At 35.7% G+C, this 17,887-nt stretch overlaps 1 protein-coding gene and 1 long non-coding RNA gene across 4 annotated transcripts in view; one reads left to right on the top strand and one right to left on the bottom strand.

Annotated features, from left to right (window-relative positions):
• LOC107079586 (uncharacterized) overlaps window positions 1–2,325 on the top strand; it is a 31,568-nt gene extending 29,243 nt beyond the window's left edge. For both annotated transcript variants that reach the window (XR_001480530.2, XR_001480529.2), the window contains exons 2-3: window positions 1,799–1,851; window positions 2,028–2,325. This is a non-coding gene — a long non-coding RNA (uncharacterized lncRNA). The remainder of the gene's footprint in view (window positions 1–1,798; window positions 1,852–2,027) is intronic.
• LOC102685415 (phosphoprotein associated with glycosphingolipid-enriched microdomains 1) overlaps window positions 1–17,887 on the bottom strand; it is a 47,513-nt gene that overhangs the window by 20,214 nt on the left and 9,412 nt on the right. The window contains exon 1 of one of the 2 annotated variants that reach the window (XM_015364969.2): window positions 2,008–2,147. The exons of the other annotated variant lie outside the window; for it this stretch is intronic. Within the exon in view, the coding sequence (XP_015220455.1) occupies window positions 2,008–2,147 (140 nt within the window). Of the gene's footprint in view, window positions 1–2,007; window positions 2,148–17,887 lie in introns of those variants that run through there. 2 annotated transcript variants of the gene reach the window in all.

The following is a 17,887-nucleotide window of genomic DNA, read 5'->3' on the forward strand; positions in this document are numbered from 1 at the left end:
TCCAGAAGCACAAGAACATATACATACTCTTATAAAACTGGTAAAGACAACTTTTTTCAGATTTTTGGAGGTGTCAATACACAAAGTAACCAATTTTTTTATGTTTCTGATCACCCATCAGTTCTATAGGTTCTTGAATTCAGTTTTAATAAAAACTTGTTATATCTGTCAACTAATGTAATTTTAGTCTAGATATTTCTTGTTAAATGCTATGGGGGCTTCAAAGTTGAAATACATAGTAAAAAATGAAGATAAACCATCTTCTGTACATAGATTTCATTGCTTTTCCAGTTCTCCCAAACCACAGACGGATGATGAAAACAACTAGAATCTTAGAAAACTTGATACAGCAATAGTCAATTTCCACGAGAATCATGGACCTGAATGAATGTTTCATTTTTTATAAACAGATGCTTGTGCACATCAGGGTCATCACTAAGAAATTAGATTTGTACACTGCATGCATAGGCATGCTCAGATTAAAACAGCAAATCACAAAGATTTGCTTTTGAACTCAAACCAACATTCAAGGTCAAAACATTTCTGATTCTTTTCCTTTTTCTACAATTTCATAATAGAATGAAATAATATACATGTTTTTAGATTAAGTAATGAGTTTAAATTTTAAGTTTAGTTTTCAGTTCACCAGTATTAGAAAACATTTCCTTTCTAAACAAGGTAACATTAATTGTTTTAGAATGTGAAAAAATAAATGATTACAAGAGCCAAACATACCTCTTCATGAATGGCAAAAAAACATGTTTAATGCGGGTGCTAAAACACTCATTAGCACAACTGAGATGATGGCTGGTCCTTACATACATTAAGCACAAACATGATTTCAACTTTTTTACTAACAAAGAAAGTTACCCTAAAAGACTGATTATTGAACATTCTGATTTGCAGAGTGCAAAAAAAAATTGTTCTGATGTAAATTAAATAACTTACTCTCCTTCATTTCCTTTTATATATAATAATTGGTATTTAATACTATATTACTACATTTCCTCAAAGTGCTCTTGGCAGTGGATACAGTAATGTTAAAATTAATTTATTACAAAAACTGAATATACAAAAAAGGGTTAGAGGCAAAAATATGGAACAAATTGAAGTAACTTTTGTGTGGTTCACAAAAAACTCTATTCTATTCCCGACAACATGACCACAAAAAAATGTCGGATTGGGTCTCAATTCCTACAACTGAGCTTCCTTTTGTACTGTAAAAGCCTTTTTCTTTGGCAAATGAAGAAACTGGCTATCATAATTAACATATAAATTCTGCTCTGAGTGTAATTTGATCTTTTTCTAATACATTACATGCTTCATGTCTCAGGCAGCAAAAGAGAGACGCACTGTAGCTATCTGAATAAGAAATTAGCTTCAGTACTGTATATATGCCAGTTTGCTGGAAAAGCAATTTGTGGTAAACCAAGACATTATCATTTCAAAGTACATTGTCTGTACCTTACCGACTAAGTACCTCTTTAATCCTTTAAAAGCAATCTTGCTGTACTGTATATTGTAGTCATCTTGCTCTAAAGACAATACAATGACTAAATGAGTAAACAAGCACCCAGAACACAACAACAAAGAAAACTTTGATTTGTGGAATGTTGCGCACTTTAAAAAATTACTGACGCATTTCACTGGCTTTGTCTGAATATTTCTGTAACTGAATAAACTAAAACTGAGGGAAACTGGAATGGGGCCATATGATACTTAGACTTCTAGAATATGTATTAACAGCATACTTGTCCCAGAAATAACCACATTTTTTGTCTCACTGCTTGCCTTAAAGGTAAAAAGATGCCACCGAGACTCCAAAGAAGATACCTGGAGTAAATACCGCAGGTGATCCGTTCCTTTTATTTGTCCAATCAAATTTTTGTATCACTTCCTCCTGAATTTAAAGGAATCACCAAGATCAGAGAGTCTGGAAGTAATGTGAACTTTAAAAGTGGCTTTAAGTTGCAACCACTTGGCTTGCATTTGGTTTTAAGGGTTTACCTTTTGCATCCCATGCACAGCAGCACGATGAGTACCGTGATCACAAAGGCAGAGGCTGCTGTGATGGTCCCGAGAATTAAGACACTGCTGTAGGAAGAGGAATCTGGAGTTTGCTTCGCTCCGCCCTGCACTGACGCCATGGATGGATGGCTTATCCAATAACAAAGACTTTGCTCTGGAAAACTGGAAGGAAAATGGAAGGGTTAGCTCATTTATCACCAATGGCCTGTTGGACTCTGAGTTGAATTAATTTCAAGTACAGCTGAGTTTTAGTTATACAGTATGTACCATGCTGCAATTTTTCCGACTGGCATAAAACCTAAACGCATCAAAGAAAAGTAAAGCATCGGGTTTTATTTGCTTGTAATTATTTTGAGTATAAGGGATAAAAGAAATAAATAAATGAAGCAGTAAAAAATAAATTTTACTTCCATGGCTGAATCTTCACAACGTGAAAGAGATACAACACCACAAAATGTTATACTGTTATCATAATAGCACCGAACTGGGAAAAATAATATTTGTTATAATTAAATTCTGGAAAACTCAAGGGTCAAATATATTCACACCACAAATTATTCGTATTAATACAAAAAACGACAAGCTGGATCAAGAACATTCAACTGTCCAGTACTGAGAAATGTAAAGGTATAGTGCAGTCCTGTCAGGAAGGGAACACCAGTGTTTTTGTCCACCACAGGCTGCGAGACCACTCACATGTGCTCAAACTACGGAGGCATGTCGTCAGAGTAATATATGCCAGAGGATATTACTACATACAAATGATAAAAGTATTAATAACTGTGGCCATTTTATTTTCTGGCCTCTGTATTAAAGACAGTACATTTATTTTTTTCAGCAGGATCCATTATCCAATCTTTAAATCTTTCTATTATATGATGCTTCTTTTTCCTGGTTCATTGGATGTATGAAAAAATCTAAAGGCTACTGTATTCCTCAATTTATGCATATTCCTCCGAACCAAACAGACAATGTATGTTTTTTTAGCTACACATCATTGCATAGCTAACATGAAAACATGTCCTCCAGTGGGCTGGTATTTCCATTCTAGATCTTTCTCCTAAGCTCACTTCTTAGGTCTACAGATTCCCTTGTTTGGCAAGTCATTTTCATTTGCACTTTCTATTAAATCCCTCAGAATCATTGCTGAATGTGTGAAAGACGAACACAGACTAGCAGAAAAGACTCGGAAGTCTGGCGCAATTCTCCTTACAAAGTATGAGATAATCAAAAGGTTGTTTCTGTGTTATTTCATTTTTGACAAATGTATCTCAGTGGACTTCTTCACGATTGGCAGTGAAAACAGGAAAGGGAGGACGACAATGTTCACTGTTGGTTAGGATTAGTTCTTTTAGGATATACATTTAGGCTATTTTACTCAACTGGAAAGAGAAAAGCAAAATATCCCTTTCTCAGTGGCTCTCATTCATGGTAGATAACCTGAAACTGGAAAAATCATGTCCCTCAAAAAACAAGAATTGGAATATAAAGAGATGTGGAACCCCTTCATTCGCTATCACCAAATAGGTTGTATTGATGCCCAAATTATGTCATTCTAAATCCATTTATTACTTATGAGTTGTCAGTCGTGAAATTGTTAACTTTTTCAGCCTCATGTCAGATCCGCTCTGCCACCTCTCTTAGATCTTAAACAGTCTATGTTTTTATTTCTCTGTGGGTTTAATCTGCATCTACTTTATTGTGCTCCTTGTGTTTTGTGTGTAACTGAGACATAATGTGCTATGTATGTATTTTTGAATGAATTCTGTACTTATTCTGATAAAAAAATTAGATAAAGTTCAGGATATACAACAAAGGCCAGCTGTCTTGCTGGGATCTTACCAATCGAATGAAATTCTCAAATTAATCTTCTTGCAACCAAAATGAATAAAGTGGGCTGCCTCTCATTCGCTACCTTTACGTACAGCTGCACTGACACTTTGCTTAATACTTGTGTCAGTCCCCACCTTAAAAAGGAAGATCTTTGATAAGGCAATTCAATTTTATGAGAACAATGCTGCGCTTGATACCCGTGCTTGTTCGATCACTTTTCTTTTGCAGAAATCATGCTGCATCAAATCATGAAAGCATGTTGCGTCTGTTTGCCTGCCTAGATAGGTATCCGTAATTTTGCCTTTTTGGCTGTCAGTTCTTCATTCCTTCTTATTTAGACTCGCCTTGGTTTTCTCCACTGCAGCCTCATGGAAAAAAAAATACTCTTTCATGCCTCAGCTGACTAGTCTCAGCCAATCATTATCATGGCAGGCCTGGAGGCCCCCTCAGAGTAATATTAGTAGAAAACCGTAGGAACTTCCATCTTGAAAAGCACAGTTTATGGTTCAGAGTCTCCCATGATGGATATGGATCTCGACCTGGGCTTTTGTCTCTCCTTGGCAGGCTCTGTCCGTGGAGAAACAGAGAAACAGTGACGCACAGCTCAACCTGACAGCTTTTTAAAAAAATCCCAAACATCATTTTCATTTATTCACTCCTATTTACAGGCGTCAAATAGGATGTTTTTTATTAATTTGTCATAGAGGTCTGCAGAACTCTACAAACGGTTGTGGAATGTCCTAAAATAATCAAAAAGATTACTGTATGTAGGTATGAATATATTATTATAGCTTTTATTTTAAGCTGACAGGTCTAATTAAAATGTACTGTATATCATCTTTTCCCTCCAATTCCAAACAATACGAATTCAGGCGGATAAGCCTCAGAGTCTTATTATTTAAACACGTCATGGATATCTGCTTTTTCCTCAGCATTTGAGTACAACTGCCTGACCATTTGATAAATCCTGCTCTGTATCCAGCAGTAAACAGCTTGGAAGGTTCAAGCATTGGTCACCTGTGATTGTTCTGAGCAGAATAACTAACCTTTTACCATATATTTTTTCTCTTCTTGAACAATTACTTATGTTATTTACCATTTGGCCTAAATATAGGATAGTGAGGTCCGCCTTTAAATAGGCTACATAAAATCATAAGACAGAGATTAGTTTGTCACGGGACTTTATTAAATGATAACCCCATCTTTGAAGTACATCTTCTAAATTTCACCTAGAGAATTCAACTTTGCCAAGAGCTGTGCTGCTTGATACAAATTATTAAATATTACATGCTACAAAATTCATGAATGCTATTAAATTGCACAAATGTATCATTGAAGCCACAATTAAGGAATGAAAAAGTACAGGACAAGGTTTCTCAAAATAGTTAAGTTTTTAATTGTTCATTTCCATGATTAAATCCTGGTTCAGAAACTTCATAAAAAATCATGCTTCTTTAGGGCACATTGCCAAACTTAAGAAAGCTTTAAAATGCTACCTATTAGGTTTCATCTTTCATTTGCAACGTTCATAATAAATCTAATTTATGTTTGGCTAACTTTTTTTTATTTTTGTACTCTCTTCTTCTAATTCTAGAAGGTTCATTTTTACAATGGGTTTGATAAAGCCAAAATATTGTGAAAGATAAATAATGTTTAAAAAGGTGAGAAAATCACCCAGGACTTAAGTTTGTAGCTCAGCAGACCAGATGAAAGAAGAAAGGTTTTAAAAAAGGTAACTCATACTATATGTACTCTTTGTTTTCCCTCATGAAGTCCTAATTCTGTGAATCTTTTCCTCTTAATTCCCAGTAATAGGGTTCTGCTTCCATAATCCTGCAGAGCAGAACAATTTTGCATCAACTCAAGCAGAACGAATGAATTAATGTTGACGCAGCACTGTTTCAATCATCATGTAGCCAGGACTCCTTTTAACAAGCAAAGAAAATCAAGAGAAATAGTCTGCTGTTTCACACACTGTTTTCATTTGCTTTAAATATTTAACTAGAAAAGGATGATAAGTAAAATAAAGGATGCTATAAATAATCTTTCATCATTCATGAGAGGCACGGCAGAACAGTCAGACACATTTTGACTGTTGGTTAAGAATACAGACATATTCCTATCCTAGCTCCTGAAAACATGCTCTTTATGTAAATAGGGATATTTATACAAGTGTAAATATTAGAATTTATAGATATTTACCTCAACTGAAAAATGAAGCAAGATACACGTTCAATTAGTTATTCCCAAGTTCCATAACAAAAGCTTGGCTTTCCATTAATACATTTATGTATGTCAATTTAAATTACGAATGTTAATATATAAATGTACACATCAGAAAATGTCAGCTTTACATTTTGTTATCTGTTGTTTATCTCATATAGTGTAAATAACTATAATAAATAAGCCTCTCTGCTCATTTGACTGAAAATTACTCCACGGCTGGGGTTATTCTGGTATGGAAATATACCAACATTTTGTAATAAAACATTTAATTTTCATTAAACAGAGAAGCTCACCATCTTCCATCCAGGGAGGTAAGACAAGGAACAGGTTTAATTTGTTTCAGAATGAACAGCAAACTTTAAGAGATGAATGTTTCTTGTTACAGTAATTTCTAAACTTCAAACAAGGTGTGATGCATTTTGACTATGGTAAAGCAAGCTGTAGAGGGCATGAGAAAGCATGTATCCAGAACAGAATGCTGTAACATGCAAAGCAGGGACTAGTAGACCTTGCAGATCAACCACAGGAAAACTCTTCTAAGAAATGAAGTTATCTGCACTGAGAAAAGGAGATCTAAATTAGTCCCATGAGAAACCAATTCATGACAGCCTCTCTCTCTGCCTTGTGCTGGATAATCTTTTCAATACTCGTCTAAAAAGCACTGAAGTTACAGATAAAGTTAGGAGAAAGGAAGAAGAGATAAGTAGATGTTAAAGTGTCATTTATAGATTGTGACTGGCTGTTTTTACCAAAGACATCAAATCAAAAAAGCTGTCATTAAAAACCTAATTCTGAAATGCCCCCCACCTGTATTGGTAGGAATCATGAAAGAAAAGATCAGCAGGTGTCCTGGCTAAATTCCACTATGGGTTTATCAAATCAGTCCTTCCTAACGTTTTCCCATAATTCAGCTGGTGAAGTATGGGTGACTTGCTGTGTACTGGGGCTGTACTTCAGAGTTGGATGAAGTGGCTCTTTTCATATACCATATGTAGAGTGTTTTGAGATCCTTTGGGATGAACAGCATTACAGAATTAGAACAAGTACAGGTTTATTCCTGCTGAAAAGAAAAGCCGAAATGTTGTGTCTCTTTTCCTTTCATCATGGAATAAACCTTTACTTGTTCTTTTGCAGCCTACACATGCTGACGCAGCTCCCTATTTGAGCATTATAGAAGTACAAGGAACATATATTTGTATTATAGGAATAATGCAAAAAAAAATTACTCTGCCTACCTTGAATACCCTTCAACATATAGCTCCATTTAAAAGGTATGGGAAGGTCCTTTTCCTTCCTTACCACAGATTGCCTTTACTGATCTGTTAATGGACACTGGAACAAAAATCCGCTTTTTGAAGGATTATGCAGCCTGAGCTATTTTCCAGGAATTTGTCTAGCTGCTGTCAGTTCTATACACACGGGGTATAGGAAACAGTCAAGACAAAGTGTTTTTTATGTTTGTTGCTTTACAAACAAATGTTTGCAATGTTCTTCTTTAATTGTCTCATAAAATCTGCTATTAAGCACCTGAAATATCTCTGCATTTATGTTATAGATCACCATGATTATAACATTATTTTAATCCGTTGATAGTGGGTAATTTTGTAACTGATCTTAAATGTTTATCTCAGAAACGTACAAACAATTTCAGAAATCATCACTCCAAAAAAAAATGGGAAAGTGTTTTCTCTGCATAACAACAACATTTACTAACATTAACATTTACTTACTGGCACCTTCAGACAGAGATAGGAACTACACCCAAACTGCTACCACTGTATGAATAATCTGATGACTGTTTAGCATGAACTCCCACATAACTGTTTTGTTAATCATCCACCTCTAAGACTTAAGTAAATGTGTTTGTCTTTTATGGAGAATCAGAAATGAAACAGAACAGCTTTTTCACAGTTATATCAGAGTCACTTGCAGATTTAACAAAGACCAAAGAAAATTGTAAACTAAATATCAAAGCACAGCTAAAAAGTCTAATAAAAATAATCCCGTAAATGATTTTGTAATACGTTTCTATTTAATATTTCAATTAACAATACTTTATTAATAAACCGTACAGAAACAAATCATTTTACACTACCCAGATTACATCTTGTTCTCCATGGAGAAGATGCTCCACTCTCTCAATACACCACTCAAACAAAACAAAAGTGACTATAGCCAGGTCATTTTTCATGTTTTTAAAATAAATTATTTTACTTAATCTAAACCTCATAATTGTGTTTTCAGATGCAGGAACATCAGAATTTGGTTTGACAAGGAAATAGAAAATTCATCCAGTGTCTTCTCAAAGGTTATATTTTCCTCAGTTCTTTTCTTCTGAGTTCATTAGATATTTGAGTACTGAAACAACATTGATAATGAGCGTTCTCAAAAACTGAAAATCTTAATGGGCTTATTTGCAATTCCATGCAAGTCTCTTTAGGCTGAATTTGCATCCTCAAGTTCAAGAAACATTTCTGTCTGTGGCTGACAAAATCTGGCTCAGAGCTTAACAAGTGTTCCTTGTCAAAGTGCTGGGCTCTGTTATTTTTCTGCTTTTCTGGTAGGAAAAAACCCAGGAAAGGAAGCTTGCTGGGAACTGATATTTGCTACAAGCAAACTTCAAAAAACGTCTTTGCAATTAAGAACACTCAAATACTTCACTTAACTCCTTGATTTATCATTGATTTTCACACTGAAGATGATGCAAGTTGGGTGGCAGTGACAAATTCTAGCATGCTGCTTGTTTACAATGATGACACCACCATTACGTGTAATTAGTCCCTGTTTAAGTATTTCCACTGTTTGTCTTTTAATGACAGTCTTAAAATTCAATTTTAACACCTGTTGCTTATGCAATAGTTGTGTTATCTCTGTAACGTTTCTGAAGTACTTCAAAGGAGTGCTAACATTCATTTAACACTAAAATTGGAAAAAAACATATTACCACTCTGAGCACGTTGTTTTCTTATTTTTAGCGCTTTTCTTTCCAGTACCTTTTAACTACAGCATAACAGATTGCGTAACCTACAGTTAGTGAAAACAGAAATATGTTACAAAAGTACACAGATCACTGCAGTTCTAAACCTGTTTCCATCGCCATTGTTACTCATTGCTGAGATGAATATACTGTATCAAATATTTGACTTGTCTGATATATTTTGTGTGGTACTAAAGGTTTGTAAAACATATGGAATACCACAAACAGCAACCCTCTTAAGCTTAGTTCTTCTTAAGCTAACACATTAAGGGTTTAGCATGTCCTTTTATTATGCATGTTTCAACTCAGTTATTTTAAGCTTATTTGTACTTATGCATACAAATCTAAATTACCTTACATTTTATAATATTATATATTACATTATATTTGTTATAATAAATATAAATAATGTAACATTTCTTACAGGCACTGAATCAAAGAAACTGCAATTCTATTTTACATACATGCTCTAATGGATAATCTATCCTGAGTAGCGGCTTCATACAGTAACATGGCTATTCATTTCAGCAGAATTACTTGCAATATACCAGGCTTCCTGAGTTTTATCTAGTTTCACGGCAATTAGATTATTAAGGTAACTAAGAAATATGTATCAGCAATGAATGCTGTACCATGTAAAGTTGTTCTAATAATTTCAGAGGTTATGTTTGATTGCTTACAATTTCTTTCATCGCAATGCAGATGGGAAGTCAATGTCATTATCACAACCATGAACAAAGAGGTACAAAGCATTCCTGCTGCCGTCAGACCTTTGATCTCTCCAGTACCATGCCGTTATTAGGTTGTTTCAATCAATTACAAAAAATGTTGTGTGGACCAGCTCTTTATTCAGATATCCTCTTCCTCCGGGATTCAATGCAACATCAAAAAGATTTTGATTTTCAGACTTCTATGCAGCAAATCAGACTTTGGTTAGGAGCTGATTAACAGGAGCAGTACTTTACACAAATGATGGGATAAACTTTCTGGTAGGTAAACTCCAGAAGACAAGAGTACAGTATGTAAAATACTCTTAAGTTGATCCTAAACAGTTTTGGTTTTGATATATACAATATTATATATTGTATACAGCATATTAATATGCAGTTTAGCAGCATATTAGCAGGCCTGCAATATATATTTTTACATCAAGTTTAAACTCTAAACCTTGTAGAGTCTTTTGGTAACCATATACTGTTATCAGTATGAATTTCCTTAAATCCAAACAGTTTGTTTTTCAAAGTTTAAGCAACAGAATCTCTCCCACGCGGCCTCATCATTCAAACACCTGTCATGTTAAGAACAATACAAGTTAACCCACTCAAAACACACATTTCTCGTGCTTCCTTTGTGTATTTGTGCACAAAAAGAGAGTCAGCAAAGGTCAAAGCCCATTTTTTACAAACCAAATATGTCTGTGTGAAGAGGTACTGAAGTACAAGGTAGCCAAAATGTCATGAACTGTTACAAACCACAGAACCAGAAACATACTGTACCAGTAGAAACGGAAACATACATTGGTGGCCAACTTGATGGACTTCCAGAGGAGAGAAAACGAGAGACAATAATTCCCCCCTTTGGTTTTCTGACCTTTCTTATGTTTGAATGAGTTAACATGGTTAATTTGTGGTTCTCAAATGGTATTTTCAGCCATATAACAATGAGGTGGCTCATTTTTTTGTGATCCAACCTTTAGACATATGACATAAGCATCACATTATAGCTTCCACCAGAATTTTCTAAGATCAGTTTAGTCAATAAAATGAAGCCTTTCCTTCTATTAATTAGTATTAATGAGAATTATAATAAGCCAGAACTACAAGAGCATGACCTATGAATTCCCTAGAAATCTCCCTCTTGATAATTTAATTAATGATTAAATACTGTACACCTATCTCTAACAATGTTCATCTGCTTTTGAATCTCTTGTCTTTTTACTTTTCAAAGTGTTTTTCATGTACATAAGAATGATTAAAGAACAGTTTGTTGTAATTTAGTTGTTCAAAATGAAATTGTTGTATACATGCCCAGCAATTCTTTGAAATATGTTCCATCTGAACCCACTCTGATATGCTTTATTCTCAACTGCTGCACTTTCACCTGACAAATCTGGCACTTGCAAACACAAAAAGATGGAAAATGTGTCAGTTGGGACTTTAATTGAAGCCTGTTTTGTATTTGATATTCTTTAACCGGCATCTACTGCAGCACTGTAAATATTAAACTCTTTACTAAAGTGCCACTCGAACAGCTGAGCTTAGAAAAAAAACTGGATGTTTTTCACCCTTCTGAATAAAAAAGCAGTTTTAAAAAGCTGTTCTGGAGGAGGTCAAACTTTGATCTCACATACTTCCACAACCCAGAATATAATAATATGCTTTTATTTCCATCTTGGGAGTCTTGAATAAAACATCTTACCAAGTATTTGAAATTAATTCCCTGGGTAATTCCCTCAGGTAATGGCTGCCAAAGACCTCCTGCTCAAGAATGTAGTAAAAACCAGCAATTACTTTAAAAAATATAGGATACCTATAACAGCAGTATCCATAATTACTGCTAATTAGGAATTGTTTTACACCTCAGCCAAAGTACGATTAAAGAAAAACAGTGTTCAGTATCCCTTAAACTCATACCACCAGTTTTAAAATCAGTGGTCCTTAAAAATCAAGCAGGTTTCTCATTGCTCTCCATGTCCTCTCAAAATCTGCAAGAGTTCTTGCTTTTTGTAATAAAAATGTAGGCAAAGAAAAGCTGACGTTTTAATAATAACAACAACTTACGAACAAGAGGTGAACATTCAGCCCATCTGGCTCATGGTGACTCATGAGCAGTTTGTTTCATATGCCCTTTGTGTTGAATGTGCCTCCTGACTTCAGTTTCAAATGCACTTACTGTTGGCTTCCACGTCTGCTGGTATGATGTTGGTTCTGAAGATGTTTGTTTTGTCAGTACCCTTGAGTATTTTGAGTACTTGACTCAGGACCCCTTAAGCTCACTTTCTGAAAGGTTTAATTTGTTTTCGAGTGTCAGAGCAAGGCATTCCTTTAAAGTTTTTCTTTGGACTTATTCAAAAGCAAAAAATATCATTTTTGTAACATGGTGAACAAAATTCTACACATTTTTCTATATAATATATATTTGCTTTTTTATAAGGCTAAAAGATTAAATGACCTCATAATTGACATCTAAGTCTTTTAAATAGTTTCTTGTAGCTCAGTGTTTCTCATATCTATAATTTACATTTTTTCTACCTGCATGCAATATTCTGTACTTGTTATATATCTGTCTAGTTATATGTGTGCCCAGTCTTGAATTTTGTCTTTTTGATTTTCCTTTACAGTATATACTTATCATCCTTTTTTGGTATGAGCTTCATGATTGACTTTACGAATTACACCTGAATCCAGACCATTGATACAGGAAAAGCAGTGTTCCTAACACAGATCTCTGTGGTACTCCATTCATTACATCAAATACTTTTGCAGTAGTAACCAGTTGCCACAACACTTACAAGTATTAAGTGGCTTTAATAATCTAATAGATACAGTGCCTTGCGAAAGTATTCGGCCCCCTTGAACTTTTCAACCTTTTGCCACATTTCAGGCTTCAAACATAAAGATATAAATTTTTTATTTTATGTGAAGAATCACCAACAAGTGGGACACAATTGTGAAGTGGAACGAAATCTATTGGATTTTTGAAACTTTTTTAACTAATAAAAAAATGAAAAGTGGGGCGTGCAAAATTATTCGGCCCCCTTGCGTTAATACTTTGTAGAGCCACCTTTTGCTGCGATTACAGCTGCAAGTCGCTTGGGGTATGTCTCTATCAGTTTTGCACATCGAGAGACTGAAATTCTTGCCCATTCTTCCTTGCAAAACAGCTCGAGCTCAGTGAGGTTGGATGGAGAGCGTTTGTGAACAGCAGTTTTCAGCTCTTTCCAAAGATTCTCGATTGGATTCAGGTCTGGGCTTTGACTTGGCCATTCAAACACCTGGATACGTTTATTTGTGAACCATTCCTTTGTAGATTTTGCTGTATATTTGGGATCATTGTCTTGTTGGAAGATAAATCTCCGTCCCAGTTTCAGGTCTTTTGCAGACTCCAACAGGTTTTCATCCAGAATGGTCCTGTATTTGGCTGCATCCATCTTCCCCTCAATTTTAACCATCTTCCCTGTCCCTGCTGCAGAAAAGCAGGCCCAAACCATGATGCTGCCACCACCACGTTTGACAGTGGGGATGGTGTGTTGAGGGTGATGAGCTGTGTTGCTTTTACGCCAAACATATCGTTTTGCATTGTGGCCAAAAAGTTCGATTTTGGTTTCATCTGACCAGAGCACCTTCTTCCACATGTTTGGGGTGTCTCCCAGGTGGCTTGTGGCAAACTTTAGACGAGACTTTTTATGGATATCTTTGAGAAATGGCTTTCTTCTTGCCACTCTTCCATAAAGGCCAGATTTGTGCAGTGTAAGACTGATTGTTGTCCTATGGACAGACTCTCCCACCTCAGCTGTAGTTCTCTGCAGTTCATCCAGAGTGATCATGGGCCTCTTGGCTGCATCTCTGATCAGTCTTCTCCTTGTCTGAGCTGAAAGTTTAGAGGGACGGCCAGGTCTTGGTAGATTTGCAGTGGTCTGATACTCCTTCCATTTCAAGATGATCGCTTGCACAGTGCTCCTTGGGATGTTTGAAGCTTGGGAAATCTTTTTGTATCCAAATCCGGCTTTAAACTTCTCCACAACAGTATTACGGACCTGCCTGGTGTGTTCCTTGGTCTTCATGATGCTCTCTGCGCTTTCAACAGAACCTTGAGACTATCACAGAGCAGGTGCATTTATACAGAGACTTGATTACACACAGGTGGATTCTATTTATCACCATCAGTCATTTAGGACAACATTGGATCATTCAGAGATCCTCGCTGAACTTCTGGAGTGAGTTTGCTGCACTGAAAGTAAAGGGGCCGAATAATTTTGCACGCCCCACTTTTCATTTTTATATTAGTTAAAAAAGTTTCAAAAATCCAATAGATTTGGTTCCACTTCACAATTGTGTCCCACTTGTTGGTGATTCTTCACATAAAATAAAAAATTTATATCTTTATGTTTGAAGCCTGAAATGTGGCAAAAGGTTGAAAAGTTCAAGGGGGCCGAATACTTTCGCAAGGCACTGTAGATTAGATCTACGGCAATGCTCAGTTACAAAAGATCATCAGATTAACGGCACAGCAGCATTATCATCTTGTAGTCTGATTGCATCAGATTTCTTGAGTATCTGAGATAAGCAAGGCTAGCCTTGGTTAATACTGCTCAATACTGGAATAGGAGACCTTGAAGAAAAACCAGATAGCTGCTGTTTGGTTTTCGGTGGATCTGTGGGTGGTGCTCTTCCCTTTAGACCAGAATTTCTAAAACAATGTCACTATATGGCGTGGGGGGTAACTGTGCTGTAGAAGATGCCTTTCTTTGCATGAGATGTACTTAAAACCAAGGTTGCGACTACTAGTCATTTAAGATCACATGGCACTTTTTGAAAGAACAGGAATATTAAAAAGAGTGTCCTAGATTTGAATTTGGCCAGACAATTGCCATGTCTCCTCCTGATGTATTATGCAGTGGGATTGCTGGCACAGAATGGCTGCCATGCATCAGCAAGGTAGTGCTGGAGGTCAGCAGTGAATGTCCTACAGTACACTGACCAGTGAAGTGCTTTGGGACACACTAGAATGAAAAGCACTGCACAAATATAAGCAATTAGATGCTGATGATGAGTAGGAAACAAAATGTAGCCCTGAAGTAAAGAAATGCTTCAACCATAGTGCCACCCATTAATTCAAAGCCATGCCCTTAAGGTGGTTTTCAATCGTATGAATGTGAATGTCTCTCACAAAGAGAAACCTGTCAGAAATGCCACTCCCAGTACAGTATTCAACTCCCTACCATCATTGAACTATATATACCAAATATGTAGAAAGGAGGTTTTTTTGTTTGGGTTAAAAAGGATCTAAACAAGATATCTTAGCAAAATGGGGCAAAGAACATTTGACATTTAAACACTGAGACTAAGAGAAGAGGGCATTTTAAACATCAGCCTTTGCAAGAAACAAAACAAGCAGGACAAGGTCATCAGAATTAATAACACAGGTAAAAGCCTTTAATGAAATCTGATTTACTCTGTGTGGTCAAAATGTCATGTTATCTATATGACTGCTTTTCCCAAAAGCTGTAATTTCCTCAGTGTTAATAAGGAATAATTGGTAGTCCTCTTTTTCCTGAATGTCAGTTGAAATCATTACATTCATCTCTTGCAGCTGTTTTTCCAAAAAAAAACAATATTTACCATAAATGGTTAATGTTTTAGTAAATCAGATATAATTATAAAACTATTCACTGACTCCTACTGTATGTGGCTCAACCTGCGAAGGTGCTTGTCTGGAGGACAAATCGAGCACTGTGGCCCCTGTGTGGTATTAAAAACACTCCCGACAGTTTTCTAAAAATCCATAAAGATATTTTTCTTCCAAAAGTATCTTTCATAAAGCAAAAGCTTATCATTTAAATACATCACTCTGCAAGACAAAAAAACAGACACCGAAAACAGGTAAGTCAGTGAGCAGCTGAATTCAAATCTCATTACTTATTGAAGATTTTTTGTTTTCACAACCTTCAAAAACCACAAAAATATTAAAAGAGGTTTTACTTTCATACTTCTGTTGTCTTTTGTTTTAGAAATGTCTTGTCATTGCCAATATTTTACAGATACTGCATACAAAGTTAATTTAATGAAACATGTATTATTCTTTCTCATGTTAATTTTCTTTCCACAAATACAACACATTATTTATGAAAGGCTACAATGTGCCCTGATTTTGAGCACACATAGATAAACAAACAGGAATGGGTTTCTTTAAAACTAGTGGGTCCTTAAGAGCTCTGTAACAGTTGTATAAAATGATGCTAGTTTTAAAATTCTAGAAAATATTCTAGATTTTTGACATATAAAGAGAACCTATTTATTTCAGTCAATAGCAATTATCATAGAAGGATCCTCTTTAAACTGACAGAGGTTTGTCTGTTGAGGCTTCCTCAAAATCCTGTAAACAGCTATCCTGGCTACCTGTATTTTAAATCTTTTGATCTTTTGAGTGAGTAGCTGAGGTCCACATTAACAGTGAAACAGCTATCATATATACTGTAGACACCAGGTTTCAGAATCAGCTGATTGATTTGTAAAAACAAATGTCCTTGTTTCATTAATGGGCATAAAGAAATTCACCTGAGGAGATCAGGTTAAATTTGCCCATGCACAATCATCTTTACCAACCCTCCCTGCTCTATAACTACATAGGAGATTTCCTCTCATTTCATAGGTTTTGAAAGAAATATCAAAAATATCTTCTTGTCACATAAACTTTGATTACTGTACTACTGACACACCGCAATCTTCAAGAGAAATGAAATCTATGTATACGAAAAGATTGAAGTGCAAAATACCGTTGCCTGTCGCTATCATGTCAAGGGTAAATGACTTCTGGAGAAGAGATATCATTTCTGTCTGTCAGAGGCACAGGAACGGAGGATGAAAACATGCTTTAATTAACATTTGAGAGCAAAGAATTCTGGAAAACAGGCAAAGCCTGGATTGAAGTACTGCAAGGATCATTAAGGTTTCATGATCTGGGCCACCTCGACAGTTGTCAGAGCTTCCTTCTTTTCATTTTCTGATTTCAATAGACTTTATATTCTGTATGTGTCATTTCAGCTTTCTGTATGCTCCCACTTAAACATACATGGGCAAAGCAAGACAGTACTTGCAGCTCTGAAATAAATCAGTTTGGCTAATGGAAAGGTGTTTATATGGAGACAATGAGTAACTCACAGACAACAGGGTATGTGAGTGAGGGTCAGATGTCAGCCTATGTACACTATGTAACAAGAAATAACATTATTGCAACAAGGAGAATTCCTTCTACCAGCAAACCCATTTATTTTTCGGTATCTAACAACATCGGCTTGTTTCCGATATACTTTTGCCAAGGTCAAGCTGGTAGCTAAGAGATATAGCTATATACACTAATATTTTTTTCGGCTTTTATTCTCACTCACAATAACAGCCTTCTCTATTCTGTCATTTTGAGAGGAAAATTGAGTTTCTGGAGAAAACCCATATAACGCAGGAGAAATCTGCAAGCTGCACACAGACAGATGCTCAAAGTCTATATTGAATCCCAGAAGCCTGGAGACATGAGGATGCACAGCCAACCAGCACATTGCCACACTGACCAAAATGCAGTTCAACAGCCCGTCCCACAGGGCTTACAAAGGGAGATGGCTTGTGCTTCAGCACAATAGAAATTTACATTTGCTGTATTTAAAAGATTACAAAAGTGTTAAATCAACCATATCACTCTCGTAAAATCTCATCAGCACTTGTCTTTCTGCGATGTCAAATTAAAATGGCATTTTGTACGGCAAAGGGTGTTATCTCTGTAAGAATGGTGAAGAAGGTAAATTATATTCTTTGGACTGAATGCAGAATGCATGATTTGTTCCAATTTGTTGGGCAACAGATCCTCACAGTTCTAACTTAGTCATGGAAAGAAACCATTGAAAAATCCTACAATGCTAAAAACTTTACAGGGTTCATGCACGTGTTCATAATACAAGACAGCTCTGACTGACTTAAAGCAGTGATAAAGCAAAATGTCTGTGCCACACACAAGTGCACACAATTAAAATAAGGTTCCAAAGCAAAAAATAGAAACTGTCCATTTAGCTCCTAATTAATATTTCACAATTTCTGTGTCTGAAATAATGCTATA

Source organism: Lepisosteus oculatus, chromosome 16, assembly GCF_040954835.1.
Source record: "Lepisosteus oculatus isolate fLepOcu1 chromosome 16, fLepOcu1.hap2, whole genome shotgun sequence".
NCBI classification, from domain to species: Eukaryota; Metazoa; Chordata; class Actinopteri; order Semionotiformes; family Lepisosteidae; genus Lepisosteus; species Lepisosteus oculatus.